The 18,963-nt window shown below is 36.7% G+C and overlaps 1 protein-coding gene across 4 annotated transcripts in view; it reads right to left on the bottom strand.

Annotated features, from left to right (window-relative positions):
• The window catches only part of MDFIC (MyoD family inhibitor domain containing), a 50,816-nt gene that overhangs the window by 12,925 nt on the left and 18,928 nt on the right, over nt 1-18,963 (bottom strand). For all 4 annotated transcript variants that reach the window (XM_027746152.2, XM_027746153.2, XM_027746154.2 and 1 more), the window contains exon 4: nt 1,245-1,520. In XM_027746152.2, the coding sequence (XP_027601953.1) occupies nt 1,245-1,520 (276 nt within the window). The remainder of the gene's footprint in view (nt 1-1,244; nt 1,521-18,963) is intronic.

Below are 18,963 nucleotides of genomic sequence, written 5' to 3'. Positions count from 1 at the left end.
TAGGTCTCGTAAGTTAGTTTTTTGAAAGTGCACTGAGGAAAAACATATAAGGAAAATATCAGGCCGGAGGGTAAACTGTATTTCACATAACAGAAAAGGGAATACAGGAAGTATGATGTGATTTTGGAAAGAAAAATTAGAGGACTGAAAGTACAACAGAAAAATAACAGTAGGTTCTTGAAGATAAATATAAAAATAAACAACAGCAAGGAAGACCAGCCCATGGAATAGTCTGAGTGAAGCCGTTCTTGATATCACTACACAGATTCACTGAGTAAGTTTGACTGAAGTAGTTGAAGTCAAGAGAACTCACTCCACTGACATCAGTAGGCTTCGTTCAGGCCACTACATGCAGTCCTTCTGATCCCTCTTCCTTTCATCTAGGCCGAGAATCCTCCCCATTTCACTGAACAGTACTGTCTCCCATTTCTCTAAGAATCTGTGTTTGTACCCACGGTACAAACCACTGGAGGGGTTTTTTTAACCAGTCACATCTATGCCTGCCTCAAACCAATAAAATTTACAGCGTGCCTGCACCCTTCTCGTAATGGGCAGTAGCAAAGCCCATCAAGTATATTAGTGCTAATGGGAAGGCAGTGGATCGAGGAGAGAGTCAGGAACTCTGGGACCATGAGTGTAATTGCAAGCAGTGAGACAGAGCTAAAACATAAGGGAAATTATTTACTTCTGCTTATTTAAGCTGTGCAGAAGGACTATGAAGCATTTTCATGCACATTATTTACTGCTCAAATATAGCATAAGGCATGCTAAACACTGAAATTTTATTATCTAGTGTTCAGACTTCATGGCTAGTCAGGATATATGTTAACAGAATATTTCAAAAGCAAAGTCCACCCTCACGGAGCCTGCCATTACTGGATTTAAATACTTACTATGCTTTAAACTAGTAGTACTTTAATGTTTGTTTCTGGTGCATATGTGACAATGTTGACAGGAGTTTCTGTCACTTCAGGATACTAACTACAGAGACTTATGCATTATGAGACTATATTGATCAAATATTTGAGAGCAAGAACTCTCCAATTGCTTTCCTTTCCTTCAAATACTTAATATTTTCCTCTGGGAAAGAATCATGTCTTTTATCATAATGGCTTCCATTTGCTTCTAGAGCATGAGTTCACACTCTTCAATTATTTTCTGTTAATTGTGTAATTTTTTGTGAGAATGGTGCTTGGTTGGTCTTTATTCAGTTTGGGGTTTTAAAATTAAGAATATCAGCTTACCTTCTGGTGAAGTACCTGGCTTTTGAGAAAACACAGAACTTATTTTACTCTTTTGGCTGCCGTTGCTGTTGACAGACAAGGTGGACTGAATTTTTCTGTGCATTTTTTCTGAAACGGGAGCTGAAAGTGTTCTGTTGTCTGCAGGTATGTGCTTGACCCCGTTGTGAAGTCCACTTCCATTACCCAGACCCACGTGGCCATTTTGGATTTTGCCACTTTCTTCCTCACCCCTTTCCAGTGCTGAAGTATTCGGCTGAGGCAAACGTTGAGGTTGCGCTTCAAAGGAAAGAAAGAAAGGGTTAATTTAAATTGTAAATTGATAACTGAACACTTTAGGCTAGACCGGGAATGGAACTGTCATTGCTCTTATTGATCCAATAATAGACTGACAAGAAAGCAAAACAACAGAGCAAAAAATATCTCTAAATTAAAAATAATTAGTAGGTATTCAAAAAGCACATCATATATGCATGAGGTCTAGATTCCCCATTCAGCACTGCAAGACTGTGAATTACACAGAAAGCATAAGACAAGCAATTTGAAGAAAGGAAAAAGTCGAGCATGGCAAACAAAGTAGCAAAACTGAGATAAACTTGTACTAAGGGAACCAAGTGAATAATGGGGGAAATGCAATCAAATGAGAGAAAAAAGTACTGGAGTGAACATACAGACCGCAGAACAGAATTTCAGTTGCAGGTTGGCCAACCTGCAAGTCTTCAGAAAATAACCTTAGTGACACAGTAGGGGTCCCCCGATACACAGCCACCACAGACCAGTATATTAAAGAAGAAGAAGAGGAGTATCCAGGTAACTAACAACATTTTGAGCTTAATTCATAAAGATCATGGATTGCTGGGAAGTACAAAACCAAACAAAATCTGGTTTTGTGGAGGAGGTAACCAGAAGGCACATGCATTCAAACAGTTGTGGCAAGCCAGAGTTCACCCCTCCATGTTCTTCAAATCAGAATCACAATTTTAGAAATAGCTGTAATGGGCCGGTTGGGAATTTAATGGCAACATACTGAAATGGTCAAAGATAAAAAAATACAGAACCTGTCAAGGCAAGAATCTGCAGTGACCTAGTTAAGACTCTGAGAGTACACGTTATAAACTCATTCTAATGAGTAAGCATGAAACTTTATCGTTCTGTGTTGAGCTACTGTATCATACAGAAGAATAATTATAATAACATAGAAAAGAGGCTGCCTATGTATTTAAAGTCTGTAACTAAAGAAAAGATGTAGGATTTTTTTTTTTATGTAAAGCTTCGTAATACAAAAGTCGTTTCAATTTAACGATTCTTATATAGAAAAAAATGCAGACTTTGTTGGAAAACTAATTAAACTATACACATAGTATCACAACAAGATTACACAATCAAAAAACATAAGCTCAATCACATCTCCCAATCAAAACATCACTGCATCATGCTTGGACATAAAGAAGTTTTCAGACAGTCCAATCTCCAACAATTTATAAATTTTATGTCAAGGAGAAAGTCCAGATTCTACTAGAGACTCAACTGAAGAGAAATTAGTGTCAGGGGTAAAGAAAAACAGTGCTGCAGTTCATTCTCTTTTCAGGCGGTTCACATCCATTTTCAGATGATTTCACAGTACACATTCATATACATATTACGCTGTGTACAAGGTAACAACACATATAGATAATTATAATTAGCTTTCTCTAAAAAGAAACATCTCCATTGATCACTTCAGGTACAAGTTACCAAATTTTCAGACAAATATGACTGGGTCATATAGACCAACAAGGTCTCTAAAAAGACTCTCAGTTCTAAATTTGCCTAACAAATCCTCAATGTTTCCCTTTTATTCAGGACACTGACCATTCTCAGATTGCTTCCTTCAACTATCATAAACTTTTTCAGACTAAACTTCATATAAATCATAAACTTTACATACTAGTCACAGGCGAATAGTTTAAATATGAAATGGTTCATTTTTTTTCTTGCTATTCGATTTTTTCGCTCATCGCCACTAAGATTTTCAGCAAATCGACTTGATTGCCCACATCAATCCAGGTCAAAGTAACCACGCTTGAACCTACCTTACCAAAGTGATAATTTTCTGTTGCTGGAAATAAAGAGAGGGCTGGGGGAAACATTTAGGTTTTAGCCTCCCCAAAGATTTTACAGGGAAGACAAAGACCAAAGATTGTTCACTTCCTTTACCAGCAGTAACTGCTCACAAACCTCCAAGCCAACAGAGTAGGAGCACAACACTATCTGATACCTGAACAATTAATTATTGCCCAAAGACGTTTTTATTGACAATGCTGAAAATGCTTCTTCAAAGCTTCTTCTGACAATGCTTCTTCAATTTTGCATTAGTGTTTGCAAAACCTACAAACAGAAGCATAAGCAAGGCACTTTCTTCACTTTGAAATTCAATTTGTAGTATATATTTGGTTAACTTCTCCAGACTTATATAAAGGTCCCAAAACAAATTTTTAGGGAGCCTTTCCCTATCTGAATAAATATCATTAAAAGCATAGATTTTTGTAGATTCCCTTTCCATGTATGTGCAAAATTAATTTTGTTAAAAATCAAGTCATTCCTTCCATTTTAAAAATAGGCAATGGAGACCTAAACACAGTCAAAAATATCTGTCAACATTAGAAATCAAAATTCAATGTTTATGTCCTTAGCATCCCCAAAGTTTATTTTCATTATCCCACTTTTCATGGTCCATGTAATGATGTTTCCTCAGTCTGCACTGTCTATGATCTCCAAGTGTGAAGTGGTGCAATTGCATCAAATAGAATTACTGGGGAGGGGTTAACCGTCCTCAATAAACAAAAGCTATTCTAAACTATTCTAAAGAACTATTCTAAAATTCTCTGTGTCTGATGCCAGTTTCTAAAACTAACAGTTATGACTTTTTCCAAGCCAGCTAAATTGGTGGTGGCAGCTTACAATTGTTTGTGTATTTTTGGGTCTTTGCTATGATACAATAACTTGACAAATTATCCAAAATTCAATCTGCAAAATTAGGTGTGTTTCTGTCAAACTGTAGGTGAATGAAAAGTCCTGGGAAATCTAAACAGTTATGGTTTTGATTTTATTATTATTTTTACTAAGGGTTTGGAGTTTTCTATGTTTTTTTAATTTTAATTTTTTATTAACTTATCCTGTTCCCAAAGTACTCGAGTCTTCTAGCATTAACATACAACTTTTTAGCTGACTGGCTTTACACTATTCAAATGTTATATGCAGGTCAAATCAAAATGGAATAAAACCCCAAATGGATTAGTTATCTCAATTTAAATTTATTTTAACTTTATTGATAATTTTGCACTAGGGAGACTTGAATATTATGGTTAAAACACACTTGAAACCAATTAGGAACCATATGACCGCATTCTAGCATAAAGAACAAAAGCAATTGACAGTTCTGAGATTAAACCACAACCACCTCAGTTTAAAACAGAAATATTTTTACCTTATTTTTTAAAGGTTGTGTATATCTTAAAAAAAAAAAAAGGTGTAATATGAGGAACGACACAATGCTTCTTAAAACACAGTGATACCCAGGGACTCTCACTCTCTCTTTAATGATCCACTGCTCTCATTCAGCTGTCTTTCTTTTTTCAAATCTTTACATATGTGACAGCTCTCAAAAGTAGACCATAGACCATCTGGCATTTTCCGAGGTGTAACTTGTGCAAATTCAGCTCTACTGGGAACACAATGCTATCTTCTGCCTGTGTTATAAAAGATACAATAGAATGTAGAACTTATGAGTTGTTTTGAATTATTCATTTTTTGCCTGTATATTCAAGAAATTTTACAAACTCTGCATTTTGTACTACATAATCACATGCGTTAAAGGTACAAAGAAACTTTTTGACACCTCTTTTCTACAGAAAGATGGCATTTTGTTTGATATCTGAACATTCAGCACCTGTTATATCATTCTAAACAGACCGTGTGCTGCTACAAAAGATCCCATTTTACACTCTATGTATGAGTAAAAATTTTATTCTTGATATTCAGTAACTAATGCAATACACATCAAAATTTCAAATACGTGTTGGATGAACACTCAGCATCTTCAAATCAGGATGGGACTGGTCACTTACTGTATGCTAAAGATTTAAGAAAAAATCATTCCTCAGACAACACAGAAAAATTGTCATTTCAAATATCCACAATGAGTAGTTTTAAAATGTCTTAGGAAATACTGTGCTTTTCAGGTTAATATGTTTTTAATCTTTAGCAAAACCAGTTGTCGTGGTTTGAGTCAATATTTTATACAGTGCTAACACTAGTGGATTTTCAATAAGAATGATAAATATTAGATTAATGATTCAATAGACTGAAGCTTTTTTGATAGAAAACTAGCAGATAATGTAGGTAATAATAACTGTACAGGAATCTGCTGCCTGTGGAAAAGTAATAAAAAGGCAATATATTGCTATGGCATATAATCTATTAGTGTGTTTCATGGTTTCCTTGTCATTGGTTTCCTTGCAAAGTGGGCCTTAATACAATAACTTCTGCTGTTATTTAACTAACTTTACATAACAATTTAATTGTAAGGTTACTATTTGGTGAATATGAGTAGTAAACATGTATTATGGTTTTGATGGTTTTGAAGTAACTATGCACATTCTCTTTCAGACTGTAAAACCCTTAGCACACTTTAAATGAATATGCACATATACATGCACCCTGACCACACACTGTTTTTACACCTTGCAAAGTACCAACTAAGAGAAAAATCCTGATGCACCTATTTAACAGAAAAGGTATGTCTACAGAGGGAAACTCTCAACCAAAAGAGGACAGTCTAAGCTATCATTAAGGATTTTAGACAAAACACAAAAACAAACATACACTGAATGCAGACTCCTCTGAGTCAATGTGAATCAAAAGAAAACATCAGGAGGGAGAAAAGAATTGAGACAGCTAATTAGTAGCCTAATCACATCAAAAGCAATTCCAAGGCAGCTGATACAGATACCCGTGGAGTTTGCTAGGCCGGCCAATGAGCCTGATAGCAAAAAATACTTTCCAGTTTACAGCCTGGGTTATCTGACTACACACCCAGAGAGGTAAGAATGCTGTTTACCTTTGTCTATGGCACAATAGTTTATGATAACAAAGGCCTGTACAGAATCAATATTTTTGCAGGTGAATGAGGGAGGAATAAAATGTTCAACTCCTGGGTATAAAAATTCTATTACTGAAAAAATACAACATATCATTTCACTTGTCAATATTCTCAACAGTTCTCTGCTCCCAAAACAGCTGCAACACGAATAAAAGGATGATCTCCTTTTTGGAAATACAGAGGTCCTGATTGAGTCCATTAAAACTTAAAGCCAAGACCTACATGATAATTCGAGCTGGAAAAACTGTTTGATCTCAGTGGTAGCTGCTCCTACTCCCTCTGCATGGATCACACGGGAATAGACCATATGTAATGGACATAAGATTCAGACCTCTGTTTTTTATCAGTGCTTCTTTGTAACACCAACCTAAGCTTAAGGCAAAAAATAAAGCAGGTGATAGATAGTCAAGAATTGCACAGTAAAACCGGGGCTGCCTGGATTCTAGAGTAAAATTAAGGTGATTCTAAATTGCTTCTGGAAAAAACATAAATTCTTGAGATATAAAAGTCAACATTTCCAACTGACTAGCAAAAAATCTTACCTGTTCAAAAATATTACATATTGTATGAATTATACACTCAATAGATATAAAATTTCAGTGAAGCTGGGGGAACTCAAGTATCTCAATCCCTCTCCATCCCCACTTCTCTAACTAAAATCCTGACTAGTCTCTACACAATCTTCAAACCACATCAATAGTTTTCTCTGCCTAGCTATCCAGAATATTAACATTCAGATTACAAGATGTACCTCTGAGTCAACCTGTGAAGTAGCTTTTGTCAGCAATTATTTTTGAATATTTTCTGGGACATAAATAGCATATACTGCAGCTACCATATCACAGAAGGCATACATTAACTAAATAACAAGGTACCATCAAGGCACAATCTATCTTTTAAAATCATTTTTTTACACTGAATTTTTTATACCATGCTGACTTTACAAGGAAAACAAAGTACCAACTAACAGCATCAGCCACCTTTTTAGAATTGCTTCTTGTAAGATGTGAGGACATCTTCAAAATGAATACAACATATTATTGTGAAACAAGATGCCCTTTGTAATGAAAATACTGTAGTAAAATTGCTGGTATGAGTTTTACAGGACCCACACTGAGAACACTTTGTTAAAGTACGTCTGAGAACACATCCAGGGAACACCTGGTATAACAGCAATGAGGATGACAGAAGACAAAGGGAAAAGACATTTTATCCCATTAGCTCCCAGTTGGTGAAGGGTGGACAAGAATGGCAAACATGTGTGCATGCATGTTTATGGGTTGAGAAGGCAACACAAGTGCACAAGAAGGTGCCAAAAGTACTCTTAAATGTGTGCAAAGACACCAAAGCCTTCCTTTGGAAGCACTGCAGGACCTTACACACTGTTTGAAGGGTTGCAGGAATTATATAAAGATGTCTTTGACATACCCAGAAAGATCCAGTTACCACAGGGAAGCATGAAAAGGGCTGGTAGCCAGAGGTTTACAAAGTTGATAGATATTCCCACTGAAAATATGGAGTGAGATTGTCTATTTACAAATCCTCTTTCCTGATGTAATTTTGCAAAATGAATAAATGCCTGCTGATTTTCTTTAACGATAGCAACGGCAAATTTTTAATCATTGTTAAACTGAGTAAATCCTTAACATTTTTAGTTACCTATCTTGTAACAGTTATCTCAGAATCGAAATATCCTTTGGCTTCTAATTACCATTAGATTGTCAGTAAATTCTCCTTCTTTATCATACACATATCTTGCTGTTATCAACAATGCTTTTTCTGAGACTGCAAATACTGGCATCTATGATAAACTTTGCAGATGATCTGGAAATTCTTGGTAGATCATAATAGAATTAGAAATAAAGATAATTCACATAATGCAATGATTGTGAAGCTACACCTACATAAAGTAGAATATAGTTCTTACTGTAGCATAGAGTTTGTTGCTTCTTGAGAACAAACAGCAGGAATTCACCACAAAAAAATACAAGAGCCAAACACAAACCAGGGCTTTATAGGTAACAAACACCCACAAACTTGGGGAATAAATTTCTCTATAAAGCTGTGTTCAGAAGTGGGAAATTTTACTGCAAGCTTTCCACTTGCAACATTTATCTATCCATTTTTCTTCTCATACATTCTGCTAGGACTGGAAAAGAATTGCACTGTATTTGTTCTTACGTTTCATAGCATTACAACTATAGATGGCAGTGGTAAAAGTTTCACAGACGTGGAATCGCAGCTTTACTCATGGTCACCATTCCAACACTCCTAGGGTATGTTTATGGTGTTTAGCATATTCATTACTACTGCAGCTAGTTTGTTGTTTGTGGGGTTTTGTTGGGTTTTTGACTTATTTAATTTTTTTTAATTAAAGGTGAAATGCTTAGTTATTTTGTTACACATTTTCTACATAAGTAATTTATTAAGAGGAATCTTAATCTAATTGAGAGGGTTTTTGTCTGTTGTTAAATCTTGCTTTATAATGCACAGTGGCTTGTAGAAACTGAATCTGAGAACAAAATAATCAATTAATTAAGAATCAGAGAATTAGCTTTTTGTTAATTCTTAAAGTGATGAAACACTTTAATTCTTAAAGTTTCTCCAACACAAATAATCGGTAATTTCATAAATGTGAAGACAGTCCCTGAAACAATATGGGATATAAGGGGTGCAAACCCAATACAATCCCATCTGATTGAGGAACAGAAAGCTTTGCTTCTGGAGCTCTAATTTTAAAAGGAAGGTTAATTAACCACTAGACACACGCACAAAAAAAAAAAAGGTAACCCAAGCTGTTGGCATGACATTACAGTAGTTATGCAATTAGTACCTACTACAACATGTAGTTATACCACTGTACAAAGACACACTGGTATCCCATGGAATTTAAGACATTAAGTCAAATATTTGAAACAGTTTTGATGCCCCTCACCATCGTGCTACTTGTTCCCAAATCAAATAATGAACATCAAAGAGAAGGTACAAACAACAGGATATCACTTGCTGGGTATTGCCTCATAAGCAGCACAGCAGGATGTACCAGACAGGAGAGATAACCTCAATGTCATTAACAGCCATAACTTGAGAAAGTACACAAAAAGGTCCTTTTGCCTACAGCATCTCTTGCTCCCTTCCTCAAAACCCCAGCAACCACTGACAAACTAGACACTGTTTCACTACAGGAAAGAATGTGGGATGGTGAGGCAAACAGCTTCTCAAGGATAGCCTATTCACCATTTGCCTCTGAGTGAAAAAATATACAGAGGTCAGGTTTATTTTCTACTGACCATATATACTGAGTTTTCAGATGTCAAGATTACAATGTTCAGCTGAACTCATAGAAAAATGCATATAAACTGGCTGTGGTTTTAAAAAGAACATGAAGGCAAATGCTTGGAATGAGCAATTTCCTTTATGTTCACTGCTCCCTTGATTTCTAGTCCTCAGCTCACGTAAGTAACAGAATTTCAGAAGATCCCAAAAACTGTTCCATTTCAAGTGTGACCACCTGCTCTCAGTGCACTATCTTTTGTAATCTCTTTAACTGTAAGTAATACCCAATGTTACTATTAACAATACTAACTAGATGCAGAAATCAAAAATAGAAATAAAGACACGACAGCAACAAAGAGAGAATATAAAAAGGTAGCAGGAAAACACAGAACATTAGTACAAAACAAGAAACAGATACATTGATAGCTGAGTTTCTGATTCCATTGCTGCACTTATTTTCTCTCTGATATTCTTTCTTGCAATCTATAGCTGATGCTAAGTTTGCATCAGCTGATAGCAAGTTCCAGAAAACCAAAGAAAGAAAGCAAGCAAGCACAGTGGCAAGGAAAATGGAACAGGAGAAGCAAATGGACAGTAACTATGAGGAACAGTCTAAAACTCAGGATTTTACATTATTAAAAGAATAGTACGGCAAAAACATCAAAAGAAAAAAGAGCAGATAGCAACCACCCAGAAAAAGACAGCACTGGAAGGGAAGGAAACAAAAGGAAAAATACACAGTGAGCTGAGTCACTTCAGTCTATGAAGGCACAAAAGAGTATAGAAGAAGAAACAAAAAAATCACAAGTAAAATCCCACTAGATCTGAAGTATTTGCTATAAATTTTATAAGTAAGAAAAGAATTAAATGATAAATCATTAGTTGATAAGCAGTGAAATAAAACAAAGATAAACACGTCATATTTATACCGTGGTCTAGTGCTGAAGCAATAGCTCCCCTTCTGTTTGAGGTCAGAAAGGCTCCTGGAGCCCAGGCTAAAAATCAGTCACATTCAGCAATAGCAGTATAATGGAAAATGAAAATTCTGTGTTAGAAAGCAGGGTGAGGACTTGAGGTCCACACCAATAACTCTTCATGACCTGACTTTTCATTACTACCGACTGCATAGTTTATAGAGTGATTGTCAGTAGGAGAAAAAAGATGTGGAAACATAGTAAAGAGAGCAGCAAGTGTCCATCCATTTCCTGATCCTGAAAAAGCAAAGTGTGAGGAGAAATAAAAGCAGCATGTATCTGCACAGATAACATTAAACACATTGAGAAGGGTTAGTCTCTGATATGGATGTCCTTCAGCCACAGGAATTCTCTCATGGCAAGCAGGTCTAGCAGATGGGCACAGGACCCTCCTCACCAATCCACATGGCTGCTATGACCGCGGGCAGGACGAGTGGGGATTCCCCATCCCAAAGAACTCCAGGAACCCCAGATTTTGAGTCACACACAGAAAGTCCAGGCAGAGCTACTGTCACCAAAGCTGTCTCTTGGGCTGGTCTATGCTACTAACTCAACAGCTTGGCATCAGGATGACCTAGAAATGAGAGCTCTTTTTCCTCTTTTGAACTAACTGTTTTGGTGTGCCTTGAAGTGATATGGCACAATCTAATCCAAAATCACAGAATCACAGAATATGTTGAGTTGGAAGGGACCCACAAGGATCATTGAGTCCAACTCCTGGCCCTGCACAGGACCATTCCCAAGAGTCACATCATGTGCCTGAAAGTGTTGTTCAAATGCTTCTTGAACTCTGTCAGGCTTGGTGCTGTGACCACGTCCCTGGGGAGTCTGTTCCAGCACCCAAATACCCTCTGGGTGAAGAACCTCCTTCTAATATCTAACCTAAATCTTCCTTGACACAATTTCAGGCGATTCCCTCAGGTCCTGTCATTGGTCACCCCAAAGAAGAAATCAGTGTCTGCCCCTCCTCTTCCCCTCGTGAGGAAGTTGTAGACTGCAATGAGTCTCCCTTCGGTGTCCTCAATGAGTCTCCCTTCGGTGTCCTCTTCTCCAGGCTGAAGAGACCAAATGACCTCAGTTGCTCCTTATACAGCTTCCCCTCAAGGCCCTTCACCATCTTCATTGCCCTCCTTTGGACACTCTATAAGAGCTTAATATATTTTTTATGTTGTGGTGCCCAAAACTGCACACAATATTCAAGGTGAGGCTGCACCAGTGCAGAGCAGGACAATCCCCTCCCTCAACCGGCTGGTGATGCTTTGTCTGATGCCACCCAGGACATGGTTGACTCTCCTGTCTCCCAGGGCACTGATAACTCATCTTCAACTTGCCATCCACCAGGACCCCCAGGGCCCTTTGTGTGGCACTGCTTTCCAGCATCTCATTCCCCAGTCTGTGCAAACCCCCATCCCAGGTGCAGAATCTGGGATGAACTTGTTGAACTTCACACGGTTGTTGATTGCCCAGTCCTCTGATTTGTTGAGGTCTCTCTGCAGGGCCTCCCTGCCTTTGAGGGAGTCAACAGCTCCTCCCAGTTTTGTATCATCTGCAAACTTGCTTAGGATCCCTTCTAGTCCTGTGTCCAAGTCATTTATGAAGATGTTGAAGAGCACAGGGTCCAAGATGGAGCCCTGAGGAACCCCCCTAGTGAGAGGTCACCAGTCTGATGTTACCCCATTCACTGTTACCCTCTGTGCTCGACCTGTGAACCAACTGCTTACCCACCACATGACGTGTTTGTCCAGAAGGATACTTTGAGAGACAGTATTGAAAGCTGTACTGAAATCTAAAAAGATTACATCAACTGGCTTCCCTTGATCAAAATGGTTTTTTGCAAGCTGTACAAACAAGATTCTTGAGAAAACACTACAGAGTCCTTGAAAAACCTAAATTCTGTTTTTTCTTCCCTAGATTCAAAACTGCAACCAAGGACTAAAGCCTGCATTTCTGTATCACAGCTCATTGCCTTTTCCCTTCCCCACTCCACAGGCAGTTTAACTTTGTTTTACTGAAGAATGCTAGTTTCGTATGCTAAAGGGAAAGGCAACGGAATATATCAGAATATAAACACTTTTCAACAAAGAGATTTGTGTGCTAAATTCCAAACTGAATGTACTTAGCATGCAATCACTGTCATCAATATTTTGCACAAAGGCAAATGTTTTTTACTTCACTGCTTATTTACTGTATTATACCAAAATGATCTAGGAAGACCTCTTTCTGACTCAGCTGGAAAAACCCACTCATCCTGTGTTTTCATACTCAACCTCCATTACATGAATTCAATATAGTAAGAAGAAAAAAAAACCTAAATGAGCTTTTTCCTGCTGCTCACAGGCATATCCCTTCAAGCAGCACAGAAGTCAGACTGCTGACAGTGCCTGGGGAAGACCAAACTTCCTGTAGTAACGATGCACTTGGTTTCCTGAAAGGAAGCAAAGCAGAAGCTCAAACCATTCACAAGAAAGCTCTGATATCTGAGCCACACAGTTACAAATCTGTCCTGCTAGAAAAATAGTGTCACATCAGTGACCAACAGCTACAAGCACAAAAATTCAGAGAAACAAATGCATTAATGCAAAGAAGAAAGCATCAGATTAGCTGAAGTAACAGATAAATTGTCTTAATGGAATGAAATCACCTGTAAAACATTTTTCTTTCATTCCACAACTGAGTGAAGAATTCTGATTCTTCACTCTGTTCATGAAGATACAATTCTCTATGAAATCGTTGTGTCTAAATGATATTAACATAGTAGAGGCCAGTAGCATCTGCAAGTCCTTATAACTGCAGAAGTGACTGAATACTAGTTTTTAGTAAAATACTAGTTTTTATCTCTAACATTCGGATGGGAGCTATTTTTACTTCAATATGTTTGAAAGCATTCAGCACTACACCTGAAATAATTTCCAGTCTCTATTAAAAATATTAAAAATATTTCTTTCAACTTATAAAACTATGTAATTTGACCCACTGAAGTTTATTTAATTAACCCTTTTTTAAAAAATACCTCTAAGTGGCATTTAAATTTGAATAAAGCCCATGCTTGGAATTCTGGATTCAACAAGGATCTTTTTTTTTAATGAAAATATTTTGTTTTGTCTTATTTAGAAAACATACTTCCCTTTATTCACAGAAAAAAAGAAAATCTTTTTGCACATTAATCACAATTTACTTTTAACGGAGTGCAGATACAGCAATGAAATCTGTGCTATGTCGGTATTATTCACAATACTGAAAAATGTCCATTTATACATTTAAAAACATTTTCTTACAAGGTTTTGCAATAAGCTGAAGGATTTCACAGAAAAGAAACAGCATTTTAAGTGAAAGCATTAGAATTTAGATACTTTTCTTTTGTCCTTTTGCAATTCTACAGCTTTAAAAAGTCACAGCTGAGTCAGCAAGCTTCTCTTACCCAAAAAGATCCAAAATACAGCAGCAACCTTATAGCGAAGACAGCAACTACATCAAATGCAAACAACCTTGACCAGGCTGGTGACGGGTGAGCCAAACTGCTGCCTCCATCCCTCTGTGCTGTGCAACTGTTCTCTGCTTGGGAAACATCTCAGCCTCACTTCGTGCATTTCTCAGCACCAAACAAAAAAGCTTAGGAAACACTCAAGTGACTGCTACAAGGACAGAACCCCACTGTTTTCAACACTACCTTGTCCACTCTGCTGAAGAGTCACATCTTCCATTTTATTTGCATTGCTGCCTTTGGAGTTAATTCCAGCACCCTTTTCTTTAATGTTCCTTCAGCATAACTGGCTACATTTTATTGTGCCATAACATTTTCTTAGGCTGATATAACTAACAACTCACGGTGGGAATGTTTCCCTACCCCCTTATATTGAATTAGCATTATGACAATTTAGCCAAAATTTCCTGTTTCTATACAGTGCAGTACTGAGAAGCCAAAATACTCAAAAATCATCAATATTTTATTTTTAAATACATCCTTTTTATTGGCATCCTCAATTTTCAGTCTTTAACTTTCCACTTTTGTTAGTAGCTACAAACTAGGACCAGGTTAATTTTTTTATTTTATTAAAATTTAAATCTCACATAATCACGTGATTAGACGCCGAGTTTCATAGTGTGTAGTAAAATTTTACTCAGGTTCTTTTGCCTGAATTGCACAGTATTTTTTCCTAATGTTTAATTCACTGTTAATTCTCCAGTAGTCAGAATATTTATTCTAATAAGAAGATTCATTGCTACTTACAAAACAGTTTAAATGCTGATGTTAACACAGAGATACTGAAACAGGCTTTTATACTGAAGCACTTTAAAAATATTTCCAGTCAGTCTCTAAGCATAACCTTACTGTCATTGCTTATAAATATGTCATTGTAATAGAGAAAAAAGTGGGTAAACAGAAAAAAAGGACTGTTCAAGCAAACAAATAAACAAGAGGGAAAGGGGGCACTAGAGAAAATAATGCAAACAGAAAAGAGAAATGGCTTGGAGCCAGAATTATAATAGGGATGGGTCAGTCTTTTCTGTTTTTACTTTCTAAAACAAATATGGGGAAGAGGATGCAGAATAATTTATTAAAAATGGGAATAAACTTTCAGGAGTCTTCCAACTTTGACTCCACCATGATAGCCACCACCCTCTACCATATCACTCATATATAACCTCTACTTTCTTCCAAAATTACTCCAAATTCTAAAGGATTTTTTTTAAGTCAAAACTTTGAAGTGCCATTCCATTACAGTCATTGCGAAATGTATTTCTATCTCTAAGTTTTGAAAGCAAAGTGTATTATTCTATGGGAACCTTCCCTGTGCTACCAAACAAATCTTCTCTCCTTTTCCATAAGGACCTGTCCCACAAATATTCAACAAAATATTAATGACCTGAACTTCTTGCCCTATTTCAGCTATCCCAGCAGAGTCCCTGGTGTGGATGTGATAACGAACAAAAGCTTTTGCCAGGTTATTTTCTCTTGTTCAACGAGGGAGCACAGCACAGCAAATGAGGTCTTGCTGTTAGGCTCTTCTCATAGAGTTAGAGTAGCAGATGTTCTGTAACACACAAAGAGTCAAAACCAAATAGTAATTTACTTAGAATTAAGATTGAGTTTATCAATTAAATTGTGGGGAAAAGATTCCTCAGGCATAACACACTGCTATAGACGGGAATCAGAAAATCAAGTGGACAGTGAAGTAGAAAAAGTAACAGTCAAAGGAAGGGAACAAGAAGAGAAAGGGATAAAAAAAAGACACCTTTTATTAGAATTCCTCCTTTGAAATGAAGGCTATAATGAAGACTTATAAGATCCTTATAACTACTTCAGATGCATTAATGTACACTGCTAGTTACTTCACAGTGATTAGTGTTTAGTCCCACTGAAAGATCTATTACCGTACAAAAATATTTATCAATACTGATTTTACATTATAAATATGATAGTGACCATTATCACTAAAAACTCATCACACAGTAAAAAGAATATCTCTCGAGGTAAGGAAAAACTTCACAAAGTCATAGTTACAAAGTAAGCTGGGAAATACTAAATGAAATGGTGTCATTTCATAAAATCACCTATAAGAAAACTAGATGTGTGTTACCCAAAGTTAGCTGTGCATCCTACCTCATCATCCAAATATTTTTCTATATCATCTCTGTGAAAAACTGAGTTCAATCCTTCAGATAAACCTTTCCAGGCAGGTTCATCCCAAATCTCCTCACCAAAACTTAGTTTCCTTCATTTTGAAATTCAAGCAAAAAGAGTATTCTTCACTGATCTGTATTTCTGAATTGTACAGACCTAGAAATTATTCATTCTGGTTTGACACTGCTGTTATGACCAATTCTGGTCAGCATAACAATCTTTCACTGCTTTTCTGTCAAAATGTGCATTTTATTTCATCTTGCAACTTAGAGAATACAGTTAAAATATGCACCTGCCCTAATAAAGAAAGGAGATGGGAAAGGTAGATGCCTTCTAATGGGCTAAGAGACTTGATTTTTGAAGATCTATTTCAGAGCTACCCATACTTTAAGGGAGGCTTGCCCCTGCTCAACCAAGGAACTGACAAAAGGTTTATGCGTCTGTCAGTGGCAAAATCTTGCCCTGAAGGTCAAATCTGACTCACAGGCCACTTTTTTTATAGGTTTGCCTAACTGTTTGCTCTACTTGACTTGTCTCAAAAGCAAACTTCATAACATTTTATGCAAACATTATACAATCTAAAGTCTGAGCTACAAATCAATAAAGCTCACTTAAGCTTGAGGAAGCTCTGCAACAGGAAATAGTCTCTTAGTTGAGATTCTGCTGTAATTAACATTAGCATTGCCAAATTTTCTCTAAACAAGTGTCATAATATTTATAGTTCAAAGTGAAAACACGATAATTGAGATACTGCACAGAACTTGAGGGAAGGAGGTTTAAAAGTAAAATTTAAGACTCTAAAATTCATGAGCCCAGACATAAACTCAGAATTTCAAAGTTCTTGTGTTAGAATGGCACAGGTTTGAGGTTTATAATGACAAAGTTGAAGAGCAGTCTCCATACATGTTTCTCACATGCCAGAGCACTACAGTTAATTTAAAAATAGTTAAGGCTCAGGTGGCAAAAAATTCACCATTCTCTTAAATATGTCTGGAGGCCTACCTCAACAGTAAAATGGTTTAACAAAACCAGTATTAGAAATAGCCTGAGTGACCGCAGCTGTTTGACATTTCAATGTTTTTCAAAAGGCTTCTCTGGGTTTGGATCATGAAGAATTTTTTAAGGGAAAACAGAAAACCACCAACACAACAACACACAAATAGGTCAGAGGCCCCTGTTGTTCCTTGTCTTTTATAAAAATACTTTCAGGGAAAGGTACTTGTGGGTACTTTTGCACTAGAGATATTGCCAGAACGCAGAAGAAGTAAACAGTATTCAGACCTTTCTTTCCTCTGCATAGCTATATAAAGAAGAAAAATGTTTAACCATGATTACTTAGCTAAGGTTTCTGCTGTGACCATGAGTCCCTCTTCATTTTCCACTTTTTTATCAGTAAATTTAAAAAATCAAAATATTAAAAACTATTTTGCTTCTTAAAATTTTGAAGAATTCATTTAATTATTTTGATGTACACACAGCACACAGTACTACTTTTCAGCTTCATAAACTTACTCCAAGCTTTTCACAAGCATGACTGTGAATACAAAATTAAATCTAAAAAGAGAAAAAGAGAACTTTTGCCATGGTTTAAGTTCAACATTTTTGCCAGTAGACAGGTTCATAAAAGTACAACTTGCACGATGATACTTTCGTACACTTTGTAATTTTGTGTTTTCTTTGCTAAATATGGCTAACTGAATACCATTTGTACTGAAAATGAGAGCCTAAAACCACACTGACTCATTGGTTTCTATCTTATATTTCACTTAGAACGCAGTCAAGAATTTTATTACTCTTCCTCTTTAAGGAATTACTACGAGCATATTGTACTTTTTCCCCTTACATGTGGAACTAATCAGGAAACACTATTCTTTCCCATCCAGGCATAAGAGCACATTAATTCTTATGACAGTACTAATACAACAAAGAAAAATATTCTGAAATTAAGATACAATTTACTTCAGGCCCCAATACAGCAAGCATAGTAACCTCAACGTTACTAAAGAATTTCACCTTTGTCTTATAGTGATGATTACCACCATCCAAACTTCCCCAGCCTCAGACCATAAATTCAGATGACAGTTTGAGAGTCACAAGTAAGGTAAAACTGAAAACAAAAGGCTCCAGGTAATTCTGGCTATGAGTGATATGCAGAATACATGTGTCTATCTTTTGGTCATCTGGAGCAGTTTAAAGTTCTCATTGAAGTTTAACTACTGTTCTGTAAATGGACCAACAATAGTAATAAGTTTATTTCTCCACATGGAGTCACCACAGAGTATACAAATTCCTCATCTATCTCAGTCCATCATTAACTGCATCGCCTTAGAGCATCCAACCTAAAGGTGAAGAGAAGAGGCTACACAGAAAACATCTGCATCTTAGCACCTCTATAAGTAAGGGACTACCAATTTCAGCGACACTTGGCTCATTTTACAGGTGACTTCTGTAAACACAGAATCCCACAGAATCACAGACTCAATTAGATGGGAAAAGACTTCTGAGATTATCAAGTCCAAACACCACTATGTCAGCTAGATCACAGCACTAAGTGCCACATCTAGTCTTTCCTTAAACACTTCCAAGGAGAGTGACTCCACCACCTCCCTGGGCAGTCCATTTCAATGTCTTATCACCCTTTCTCTGAAGAAATTCCTCCTGATGTCTAACCTAAACCTCCCCTGGCACAGCCTGAGACTATGTCCTGTT

The sequence above is a fragment of the Pipra filicauda genome, unplaced genomic scaffold, assembly GCF_003945595.2.
Source record: "Pipra filicauda isolate LSUMZ 115617 unplaced genomic scaffold, ASM394559v2 scaffold210_size2929891_pilon, whole genome shotgun sequence".
Taxonomy (NCBI): Eukaryota; Metazoa; Chordata; class Aves; order Passeriformes; family Pipridae; genus Pipra; species Pipra filicauda.
This window is presented reverse-complemented; position numbering and strand designations above follow the sequence as displayed.